A 12,428-nucleotide genomic window follows, 5' to 3' on the forward strand; every position below is an offset into this window, starting at 1 on the left:
GCCTAAGACTAGGCTTGGTAGCTAGGGCATCTGGTTGATTCATGTTCAGGGTGTAGTCCTCTCAAATCCCTAAGTCATCTTCTCAGTAACTACTAATTAGCTTGTTCTATAACTGTATTTAAGTGGAAGGCTTTATTCTTTTTTACTTTGAAAAAATTAAGGGTTTTTTTTACATTCTTTTTTTATTTTTGAGTTCCAGATTCCTTCCCTCTCTCCAGCCTCTCCCCTACTCATTGGAAAGGCAAGCAATATGATATCCATTATACATGAGAAGAGATGCAAAACATATTTTCATATTAGCCACGTTGAAATAAAAACAAGAAAAATAAAGAAAATACCAGAGAAAGATGCTTCCATTTGCACTCAGAGTCCAAAAGTTCTTTCTGGAGGTGGAAAGCATTTTTTTTTTCTAATCAGGAGTGCTTTGGAATTGTGGATTATTATACTGATCAGAGTAGCCAAGTCTTTTACAGTTGATCATCATGACAATATTACTATTACTGTATATAGTGATCTGGTTCTGCTCACTTCACTTTGTGTCGGTTCATATAAATCTTCTCGGATTTTTCATTTCTTACAGCACAACAATATTCCATCACAATCATACCACAATTTAATCAGCCTTCCCCTTCTAATGGGCATCCCTTCAACTTTTGTTATAAAAAGTAAGCAATCTGAGTGGGCCACCACAAAAAAGAGCTACTATGAATATTTTTGTATAGATAAGGTCCTTTTCTTTTTCCTCGGACCTCTTTAGGATACAGATCTAGTAGTGATATCACTGGGTCAGAGGGTATGCGCAGTTTTATAGGCTTTTGGCTGTAGTTTTAAATTGTTCTCCAGAATGGTTAGACCAGTTAAATAAGTTTTTATGGATGTCTTCTGTTTCTTATAGAATCACAGTTAACCCTAATGTCCTTCCTCTTTTGCCTCTCCCAGAAAACGATGCCATATAACAAGTAATATTTTAAGGGGAAAAAATTAGCACAACTGATACTTTGAAGAAATCTGAAAACAAATGCAATGTATAATACCTGTGAACCTCCCACCTCCAAAAAAAGGACAGATTGGGGGATTTCTTCTCATCTTCATTCACATCCTACTTGGCCTTTAACATTTTGTTAAATTCACTTTTGATCTTTTTAGTATATAGTTCTTTTTATTTTCATTGTTGTACCCATTGAGTATTCTGATGTTTTTTGGCTCTGTTCACTTCACTGTGCATCAGTTCGTATAGATCTTTCCATGCTTTTCTGTATTTATCACATATGTCATTTCTTTCAGCATATTAGTTTTTTATTACATTCATGTACCACAATTTGTTTAGCCATTCCCCAGTCGATGGACATCTACTGTATTTCTGATACTTCACAGTCACAAAAAGTGATAATATAAACAGTTTGTTGTATGTGGAGATTTTCTTATCAAGAGTTTCCTTGGGGTACAAACCCAGTAGTGGAGTCTCTGTTTCAAAGAAAATGGGCATTTGAATCACTTTATTTGCATATTTCCAAATTGTTTTCCAAAACGTTTGAACCATTTCACAGCTCCACCAACAATGGATTAACGTACTGATCATTCCACAAACCCTCCAACATTGGCAGTTGCCGTTTTTCATCATCTTTGTCAATTTAAATCCAGTGAAACTTCAAGATTGTTTTGATTTGATTTCTCTTATAATTGGAGATTTTGAACATTTCTTCATACGGATGTGATATTTTGTGATTCTTCCTTGGGAAACTATTTGTACAAATCCATTGACTATTTATCAATTGGGCAATGGCTATCATATATATTAAATCTTAAATATATTTATTTTATATACATTTGATAATTTGATACAAGGTGGTTTTTTTTTCACATTCAACCATTTTCCCTTCTTGTCCTTAAGTGAAGCAATACTAGTTCCAGATGATCAACACTTCCCTTTCTTTAAAAAAAATTTTTTTTCAATTAAGCATTATTTCCACTCTTTCCTACCTTCTTCCTCCTTCAATAAGAAAGAAAAGGAAAGGAAAGGAAACCCATCATAATCAACATCCACAGTTGAGCAAAACAAACTCCCATACTGGCCATGTACAAAGCTGCAGGTCTCGTTCTGCGTTTTGAGTCCGTAATCCCTCTCGGTCCAGCGTTTGGGTAGCACGCTTTTCAGCGGTCCTCTGCAGTTGTGGTCAGTCATTGTGTTCATCAGTTCAAAAGTCTTTTAATGCTATTTGGTTTTTACACTCTTTGTTATTATTTTATAAATTGTTCTCCTAGTTCTGCTCTCACTTCTCCTTACATTAGCCCACATAGATCTTCCCAGATTTCTTTGAAACTATACCATTCCTCATTTCTTAGGGCACAATGATATTCCAGTATATTCATGTACCATAATTTATTCAACTGTTCCCCAACTGATTGGCCTATACAGTTCTATGTAACTGCAAAAAGAACAGCTACAGATATTTTCGTCCATGTGGGTCCTTTACTTCTTTGCTTTCTCTCATTGGAGTATAGGTCTAATGGCATCCTTTCACTTTTAAGTGCTTTTAAGGTACGCATTTAATAAATATTTACAGCATTTTGCTTGGATTGAAATGCTCGTCATATTTACAATTTATGCCTGGTCAAGATCAGAGCAACAGCTTCCTCACCCATTTTGCCTGGGCCTCAGAGATTGCCGACACTGGTTTTGCCATCACACCCACAAGTCATTTTGGTCTTTGGGAATGTCATTCTTTTCCTCGAGAGCTGAACTCATTAAAGTAGCTAGGTATGGTCTCTTGTTGACTCTCACCGAGTTCGGCTTTCCATCTCTTCCCAACTCTGTTAGTTCTTGCATTTCTACTTTGAATGTCATCCTCCCTGTTAGAGAAGATCACAGTAGGAGTTGGACAGTGCCGCCATCTATAAACATTAGGCCACCTTTTACCTTTGTTTGTATGGCCATTTTCACACCTGTTGTATATGAATATTCAAAATGTACCCTTATTTGAGCTTCTTTTGTGGCTCGTTGGGGCTCTTCTGATGTTTCTTCCCTTGCCCTCTGACATTTTCTCCCTCTTTGTCAAAACTTCGTATTTTAGAACTTTCCAAATCTTTTGTCCCATCTTCCTTTTCGAGGTCTTATGTCTGTTGCTTATAAAAACTATGAACATCTGTGTTGTTCAAGTCTAGGATTCATGTGTCAGGGATACACCCAGCATTCCTGTTATCACAAATATTCAGATGATGTGGCCTCTTTCTTCCGATATTCCAGTTACTTCAACTTCCCTGGACAGGGCCTGTGTCTTCCATCTCTGAATCTATGATCCTGTGACAAGTCTGGAGGGGTGTTTTCCCTTGTTGTTTCACTTACTTTTTCGGAGATAGAGGCCTTTTTATCAGATGCCCTGAATGGGACTTTTAGAAGAAGTCCCCATAGATGAAATTCTCTATTGCTGAGCTATCTTGTGTCTCTTCTAGTTGGATAATCATCTGTTTCTTTCATTTCCTCCATTTGGCCAGGCAGCCTATAGTATAATACATCAATGATATCTTCTCTTCCCCCCCCCCCCCGTCTCCTTCCTTCCTTTCCTTCCTTCTTCTCTCTAATCTCCAACTGTCATTGCTTCATTTCTCCCCTTTTCTCAGTTTTGAACTGATAAATGACAGTCAAATCAACTCTAATATTGTTCCTTTAAAAAGTATATCTACTTCCCTGTAACTTTACTTATCATCCCTGTCACTTGCCAAACCAGAATATTCCTCCTGAGCCACCACTCTACTCCTTAAAAGGATGTTTCCCCTATGACTGTGTTGGAGAAACTATGACACATGTGCCAAAAAGTGCACACAGAGTCCTCGCTGTGGGCATGGGAGCTGGTGCCTGCCAGAGTTCATTGCTAGAGAGGCAGAGAGCCTGGGGGGAGAGCTGTTCCCTTCCCCCTCTCCATTGTGCATGAGGACATTTTTTTCACTTCACCTGCCCCTCTGCCCAGCAGTCCAACGGGAGCACTTTCTCCCCTGTCTGGGGTAAGGGCGGAGGGGCATGGCACACAATCTCTAAAAAGTTCACCATCACTACCCTATTACAATATAAGCTACCTGAGGACAGTGACAGTCCTAACTTTTGTGTTTGTATCCCTAGTGCTTAGCACATAATAAGTGTTAATATATTCTTAGAAAAATTCATTAACTCGTTCATTTCCATGCCCAGATATTTAAAAAAAATTTTTTCCATAAAAATACCCATATCTTCCATCTTAGAACCAACAAACCCAAGCCTTCCATCTTGGAATCAATACTGTGTATAGTTTCCAAGGCAGAGGAGTGGTTAGGGCTCAGCAGTGGGGGTCTTAAATGATTGCCCAGGGCCACACAGCTAGGAAATGTCTAAGGCCGGATTTGAACCCAGGACCTCCCATCTCTAGACCTGGCTCTCATTCTGCTGAGTCATCCAACTGCCTCCATGCCCGTGTATCTTTTCCAGCCCATGCTGTACTACTCTTCCACCACCGCATTGAAATCTCTTTCAGAAGTTCTAGCTCAAGCTTTTCATGGTGGCAAAGAATTGGAAATTGTGGATGCCATCCACTGGGGAATGGCTAACCATGAACATGATGGATTATTGTAAGATATGATGGAGGTGATGGTTTCAGAAAAACTTGGGAATTGATGCAAAGCGAAGTGAGCAGAACAATTTGTACGATAGTAGCAATATTGTAAAGATGATCAAGCATCAAAGACTTGGTAAACTCTTCATCAACATCATGGAATCAACCCCAAATCCAAATGGATTCATCATGGAACAGGCTCCCCTGCTGATGAAGACTGAAGAATTCGGAGCATTGACTGAAGCACGTCCCGAGGGAGATGGCTAGTGCAGGACTCTGTTTTGCTTGACGGCACGCATTTGTGATGGGTTTTGTTTTTCTTGTTTCTCTCAGGATCGGGTGGGGAGAGGTGGGAAGGATCTGGAACTGAAAATAAAATCAGATAAAAGTGCATTTTTTCAAAAGTCTGTATTCCCTGGAACCCTCCCAGGGGAAACATTCCACCTTAGTCCTCTGAGGTAAGATTTGACTTTTGGAAATGAGTGAAAGACATTCTGATCCAAGGTGGATGATCAAGTCGGGTGAAAAAAACAAGCGGTGACCATTGAGTGATAAGAATGTTCTTTTATGTCTTGTAAATTTGGATCTGAAATGAACCAAAAAAATAAAAAAAAAAAAAAAAAGGGAAGGAGGAGGAGGTGAGATGGAATGTGTGTCCAAGGCTTCTTTGAAGGGGCAAAACTCACAAGTGCTGGCAATTGATTCACAGCCATGTGAATCCATGTCACTTATTATGTCTGATCGTTTGACAGAAGAGCGTTAGAAATATCTGTAATTACTGGATTTGTGTTTTCTTTTCTTTGCCTTTTTAAGGGTATTCAGTTCTCTTATAATGGTCTCACCCACCCCTACCCCATCTCATATGCCCTAACAAATGATCTAAAACAATAGATATCTTTTAGAAAAGTCATCGATCTTTTATTTTGGAATAAATACTTCGGCTTAACCCTACTCGATTTACCGTCTTAATCACATTTTCCTTAGGTTAACATTAAAATTCCATTTTTATTCCATGAGCCAAAACCAAATGATTATAGAGGAGGCAGCCTAGATGTATTCTAGGTTATAATGAAATAATCTTTGTATGGATAATTGAGAGTTAATAGCACTGAAATGCTAATTGAAGCCAATATGCACTCCATCGTGCATTAGCAGAGCCCCCTGGGCGCTACTGTTGCTGTGTTTCCCTTCTTTGTATACTTGGCACTTCGCTTGGGGCCTGGCACAGTCAGCGCCAGCATTAATAAATGCTTGTGGATTGATTAGATTTTTCCTGGTCAATGAAATACTTAATTGCCTGTTCTCTGATCAGTCTTCCTAAATGTGAGTTAAGTTCTCTCTCTTTGCAGTAGTGACTCATTTGTTTTTATTTCATCCTGCAGAGAAATGGTCAATGCATGGTTTGCTGAGAGAATTCATCCCATCCCAGTCTGTAAGGAAGGAGTCAGAGGTCCCACCGAGTCCTGCTCTTGTCCCCCTCAGCAGAGTCCTCGTGCCGAGAGCGCCGCGCCCGGCACCCCCACCCGGAAAATCTCAGCCTCCGAGTTCGACCGGCCACTGCGGCCCATCGTGGTGAAGGACGCCGAAGGCACCGTGAGCTTCCTCTGTGACTCGGAGAAGAAGGAACAGATGCCTCTGCAGCCCCCTAGGTTTGGCGCCGACACGGGAGACCAGTGCTCTCGGCTCCTGGAGCTCGTGAAAGATATCTCTAGCCATCTGGACGTCACGGCGCTTTGTCACAAAATCTTCTTACACATCCACGGGCTGATCTCGGCCGATCGCTACTCCCTCTTCTTGGTCTGCGAGGATAGCTCCAACGACAAATTCCTCATCAGCCGCCTGTTCGACGTCGCCGAAGGCTCCACCCTGGAAGAAGCTTCCAATAGCTGTATCCGCTTAGAGTGGAACAAGGGAATTGTGGGTCATGTGGCAGCTCTGGGGCAGCCCTTGAACATCAAAGATGCATATGAGGTAATGAGGGTGCGCCCCCGGAGGGGTGGGGAAATGGGGAAACTGCCCGATTCCATTTTATTTCACAGGTACCCTTTGTGCATGGCTCTGTGTTAGGCACCCTGAGCCAAAGACTGAGCACATTTACAGGTGAATCCAGTAGAAGAACAGTTGAGGAGGGAAGGAGTCCTAAAGGCCAGGGCAATTAGGGAAGGATTTGTGAGGAACTGATTCCTCGAAGGGCAAGGAGGACCCCTGAGAGGCCGAGATGAGGAGGGAGTACGTTCCAAGCGTGGGGGGAATGGCTTCTGCAAATGCACAGAGGTGAGAAATGGAGGAGTGAATTCATTCAACAGCGAGGCTGATAGGAAGAGTAAACCAGCTAAGGTACAAGAGTGAGAATATTCCTGCTTCAGATTTTGCTTGGCTTTACCACCACAGACTTCCTTCTTCACTAATAGCCAATAAAGAACAACTTTTCATTTTTTCCATAAGGTTTCAGTCTATAAGTCAGTTGTCTCCATTGGCTTGACCTCAAGGACCTCAATAGGAAAGGAGGAAGATGAATCGCATCTCACTCCTTCAAATAGCCACTTGCAGGGTTTGTCTCCAAAACAAACACGGCTCCCCCTCAAACCCAGTGCCTGCCCCCCAAGTCACCTCCTGCAGTTCCGCGCCCCAGAGCAGCGAAGACCGAGTACTGTTGCCATTCCCCTTGGACATGTTTAGGTGGGAGACGCAGTCCAATGGATTACAGGGCTGAGCTGCTCACACTCCCCTCTTCCCAAGCTTTCCTGTGTGCGCACCCCTGCCCTTCAGAGCCCCGCTTCCCGTTCCTTACTCTCCGAGCTGCCAAACCTCTTTTACGTTGAGGCCTCCACATCTTCCCTCTATTCCCACAGTCCTCCCCCTCATTCAGGCCTGCCTAGGCAGTGAAGAGGTCTCCTTATAGGTCTCCCCGCCTCCAGTTCCACCCCCCACTAATAGTCAGAGTGGTTTTCTCTAAAGCGAAGGTCTGAAATCGTTGGTCCCCTGCTCCGTAAACGCCCTTGGCTCCCTGTTACTGGGTTCCATCGTTGTCGCAACTCTTTACATTTCCATTTTTGTCTTCAGTTTTCTGACGTACATCATGACTAGCCCAGCAATAAAGAGATCTGTAATTGTGAATGCATCAACACACAGGTAGTGGAGCTGTTTTCTCAAAGGCTTTTTACTGATACGAGCAGAGAAAGTTCAGCAGCTGCTGAGAGGACAGTCATTCGATTGGCTGCTAGTATCCGGAGGAGACGGAACAGACCGACATGGTGGTCACTGATATTCTTTAGCTGGGGGAGATGTGTAGAAAGATCTAGCGTCATTTCAAGGGCAGCTTGTGGGCCATTTCAGGGAGCTGGGATTGTCCTTCACTAGCCCCATCAGTCCTCACTCTCTGTTCTCTGGAGCCTTGTCTCCTCTCAGCTTGCTTTGTAGTAAAGACTTGGGGCCCTACTTGTGACACGGCTTTAAGAAGTGGGGGGAAGAGCCTTTGGAGTTAAAGGACCTGGGTGCGAATCTTTACTCCATCACTTAACCCCCCGATTCACCTTAGACAAGGCACTCGAGTTACCCAGGCCTCAGTTTCTTCACCAGTAAAGTCATAGGGTTGGCAAAAAAGGACCAAGTCGTGCCTTCCTTCTGATTCAGGGATAAACTACTATATACATACCCCAAAGAGCACAAAATAAAGAGGAAAATAGTCTGCGTGTAAATAAGTAAATATACATATTTAAGTTCTTTTCATAGCAGTCAAAAATTAGAAACTAAGAGGCTGTGTTCCTTCTGGATTATGGCTAAACAAATTGTGTCATATAAGTTTATTTGGACGCTCTTGTGCTGTAAAAAGTGTTGAAGGGGATGGTTTCAGAGGTACCCGAGAAGACTTGCATGAACAGATGCAAAGTGAAGGGAGCAGAACCAGGTGAACAACTTATGCAATGATAACCAAATTGGAACCCCGGCCAGTGCAATGATGAACCCTGATTCCACAAGTCTGTAGAAGGAACGAGGCCCTTGCCTCCTGCCAGAGAGGTGATGAGCTGAGCATGCAGAAAGGGGCAGCCTTTTGCCCACGGCCAATGTGGGGATTTGTTTTGCCGGCCTCTGAATGTTTACGATGAGAGTTCTGTTTTTCTCATTCTTTTTTTGGTTCAGTGGGAGAGGTTACTGAGAGAGATAGATTATAAGTAAATGAATAAATAAATACATTTTTAAATGTAACAGGGTTGGACCATGTGATTTCCGGGGTCCCTTCCAACTCTTAAGTTCTGTGATTCTTTGTTTTTTAAATAAATGCAGCCTAGCAGAAAAAAATAGAAATAAACAGAGAATCAGGGCTAGAGGATTAAAGAACCCTAAGATTGGAGCTTTGTAACTGGAAGGGGCATTTGTGGTCATCAAATCTAAATCCTTCTATTTTATTTTATTTTATTTTTTAAGATTTAAATATTTTATTATTTTAGAAAAAATTTCCATGCTTCTATGATTCATGTTCTTACTTTCCCCTTCACCCCTTTTCACCCCCCCCCCATATTCAACACACATTTTCACTGGTTATAACAGGTGTGATCAAGACTTATTTCCATATTATTGTTAGTTGCATTGGTGTGGTAGTTTCGAGTCTACATCCCCAATCATGTCCACATCAACCCAAGTGTTCAAGTGGTTGCTTTTCTTCTGTTTCCACTCCTGCAGTCCTTCCTCTGAATGTGGATAGTGTTCTTTCTCATAAGTCCCTCAGAATTGTCCTGGGTCATTGCATTGCTGCTAGTAGAGAAGTCAAATCCTTCCATTTTAAAGAATAAGATGCTGAGGCCTAGAGCCGTGAATCCATTTGCCAAGTATCCAAATCTAGGTCTCCCTGACTTTAGGTCTAGTGCTTTATCAACTACACCCGCGGTTCTTAAAGTCTTTAGCGTCATGGGCCTCTTTGGGGTGGAGGGTGGGGGTCTGATGAAGCCTGTGGTCTCCTTTCTAGAATAATGATTCAAATTATAGCTTGTATTTATATAGTGCTTTAAGGTGTGCAAAGCACTTTACAAGTCTTATCTTGTAGGTCAGTGATTCCCAAAGTGGGCGCCACCGCCCCCTGGTGGGTGCTGCAGCGATCCAGGGAGGCGGTGATGGCCACACTTTTTTTGTATGACATTCTATTCTGAGTTCAATAAATAGTTTCATAATCTCCAGGGGGCACTAAGTAATATTTTTTCTGGAGAGGGGGTGGTAGGCCAAAAAAATTTGGGAACCACTGTTTATAGGTGCTATATAAAATCTCCATTTTACAGATGAGAAAACTGAGGTTAATTAACTTGCCCAGGGTCACCCAGTTAGTAAGGGATTGAAGCTGGATTTGAACGCAGGTCTTCCTGACTCCAGTCTAGTACTCCATCCACTAGGCCTCTTACAATTCATGAAATACATAGGATTGCCAAAAAAGGTCTCCCCCCTTTGGAATATAGGCTCATTGAGGGCAAAGACTGTCTCCTTATAATTATCTATTTATGTGTAACTTATATAATAGATCACTGTAACTGCACTTTTTCCAGTGCTCAGCACCGTGCCTGGCACATAGGAAATACTTACTAAATGCTTGTTGACTGACTAAGGGGATCGTGGGGGAGAGGAGTTCATGGAAGCCAGGGGAGGCCCTCTCGAGCCGGTGGCGATTGTAACAAGGGATCCTGCTCCTCCCTCGTGGGACCTCCGTGAGCTTCCTCGCCAGTCAGCTCGGCCCGATCGCCCCATTGGGGGATGCCATCTGAGCCCTCCTACGGCCGGCCAGGGAGAAGCTGGACGGGCTTATTGTTCCCTGGACCCCCCAGCTGAGGCTGGGATTTGCCCGCCAGACTTGGCACGGGCCTTCTGGCTTTGATCTCCTCACTCTTTTTCTGTTTGCATGTCATTAGGATCTTGTTTACACGGTGGAATTAGATAATGGCTTTTTACTCTGCCTTCAGTGAAAAATATTCCGCTGCACCAAGGGCTTCTAACCCTGGCACGGCTCCCCGATCGGTCTAATTACCTTCCATTGGTCATCTGTAGGAGTCATTCTCCAGTGTCTGATCTCTGCCGGCCTCACACCTCTGAGCCAACATGCTTAGAGCCACCTTTAAAAAGGGGGGTTTTGGGGGACAGCTCCGTGGCTAGAGAGCCGGGCCTGGAGACCAGGAGCCCTGGGTTCACATTGACCTCCAACACTTCCTGTTTGATGGAGCTGTGTGACCCTGGGCGAGTCCCTTGCCCCCATTGCCTAGCCCTTACCTCTCTTCTGCCTTGGAACTAAAGTGCTGTATTGATTCCAAGAGGGAAGGGAAGGGTTTAGAAAAAAGATCAGAACCGGAGCAGGGGCTGTGGGAATGCCGAGGCGGGGAGTAGAGCTTGGAGGCAGAAGAGAAAGTCCGGGGACACGAATGAAAGGGCTGAGTGGGGAGGACTCTGAGGACTGCCCAGGCACCGATGGGGCCCAGTGCTCCCTGATTAGGGGGGCCCAGCCCAGGGCAGGAGCTGAGGGCAGAGAGCCCCGGCCTGGCCCTGAGGTGGCTTCTCCCAGGGTATAGAAAATGAATGAGACAACGTTTAGCTAGTGCTTCCTCTGCCCGGAGGAGCTGCTAGTTAGCTTTAGGGATACAAAGACAAGAAGGAGGCGTCCCTGGCCTCAAGGATCTAACACGAGGATTCCAACACGCGTGGGGGCCGTTAAGAGGCCCTTTGGCCAGGTCAGGGGGTCAGAGAATCTTTATCAAGAGCCTGCTTAATATTTCAGTTCTAATATTCATTACTAGTTTATGTTTGAATGCTTCATGATGAGGCAGTGGGGGTAGAGAAGAAGCCCAGGACAGCCCCTGCCCTCAAGGAGCTCCCAACGGGACCGGGGAGATGGCAAGCCAGCAAATAGGTGCAAATACGCTATCTACGCCAAACGGGAAAGACTGAGCCAGGGAGGACACTTGAATTAAAAGGGGACGGGGAAGAGAAGCAGGAAAAGGCCAGCAGGGAGCAGCGTGCGGGAAACCTTGAGAGAAGAGGGGGATTCTCAGAGGCCACCATGAAAAGGCCGCTTAATTTGGCCAGGAAGAGACCCCTGACAGCTTTGGAGAGAGCACTTGGGCTGGAACCATGAGGCAGGAAGCCAGCGCCTGAGGGCCTGAGAAGAGAGCGAGGAACGCCGGAGAGGGCCATCGGGCAGGGAGATTGGCACGCTCCAGCCAGGGTTAATTTGATTCATGCTACCAGAAGTGGGGGGAGGAGAGATGGGGAATGAAATCATAGGAGAAGGGGGCCAGGAAAGGAGGGGTCCCAGGGTCGGGAATAAAGCCTGGCGGGGCCGTTACTGACAGCAAGTGCTCCAGGACTCAAATGTCTCCCAGGCAGCAAGACATCTCCAGGATATGATTAGAAAATAGGCGATGATGTGAAGTTAATTTTTAGATAGGCCTCTAAGGTTTGCATATTGTCTCCGTTAGTGTTTACAGCAACTTTCTGAAGTAGGTATTATTGTTATTATTATTTTTAATACCTTCTGTCTTAGAATCAATACCGTGTGTAGGTTCCAAGGCAGAAGGGTGGGAAGGGCTAGGCAAAGTGGAGGGGGGGGGGGTGGTAAATGACTTGCTCAGGATCACACAGCTAGGAGTGTCTGAGGCCAGATTTGAATGCAGTACCTCCCATCCCTAGGCCTGGCTCTCAATCCACTGAACAACTTAGCTGCCCCTAGTAGGTATTGGTATCATCATTCTTATTCTATTTCCTTTCCTTTGATAGTGGGGTAGTAGGGCACAAAATGCTGCATACTCTGACTTCCTTCCTTCCTTCCTTCCTTCCTTCCTTCCTTCCTTCCTTCCTTCCTTCCTTCCTTTCTTCCTT

The 12,428-nt window shown here is 44.2% G+C and overlaps 1 protein-coding gene across 1 annotated transcript in view; it reads left to right on the forward strand.

Moving 5' to 3' along the window:
- Positions 1-12,428, forward strand: part of PDE5A (phosphodiesterase 5A) — a 161,956-nt gene that overhangs the window by 32,878 nt on the left and 116,650 nt on the right. The window contains exon 2 of the mRNA XM_044680023.1: positions 5,963-6,551. Coding sequence (XP_044535958.1) covers positions 5,967-6,551 — 585 coding nt within the window. The 5' untranslated portion in view covers positions 5,963-5,966. The remainder of the gene's footprint in view (positions 1-5,962; positions 6,552-12,428) is intronic.

The sequence above is a fragment of the Gracilinanus agilis genome, chromosome 6, assembly GCF_016433145.1.
Source record: "Gracilinanus agilis isolate LMUSP501 chromosome 6, AgileGrace, whole genome shotgun sequence".
Classification (NCBI taxonomy): domain Eukaryota; kingdom Metazoa; phylum Chordata; class Mammalia; order Didelphimorphia; family Didelphidae; genus Gracilinanus; species Gracilinanus agilis.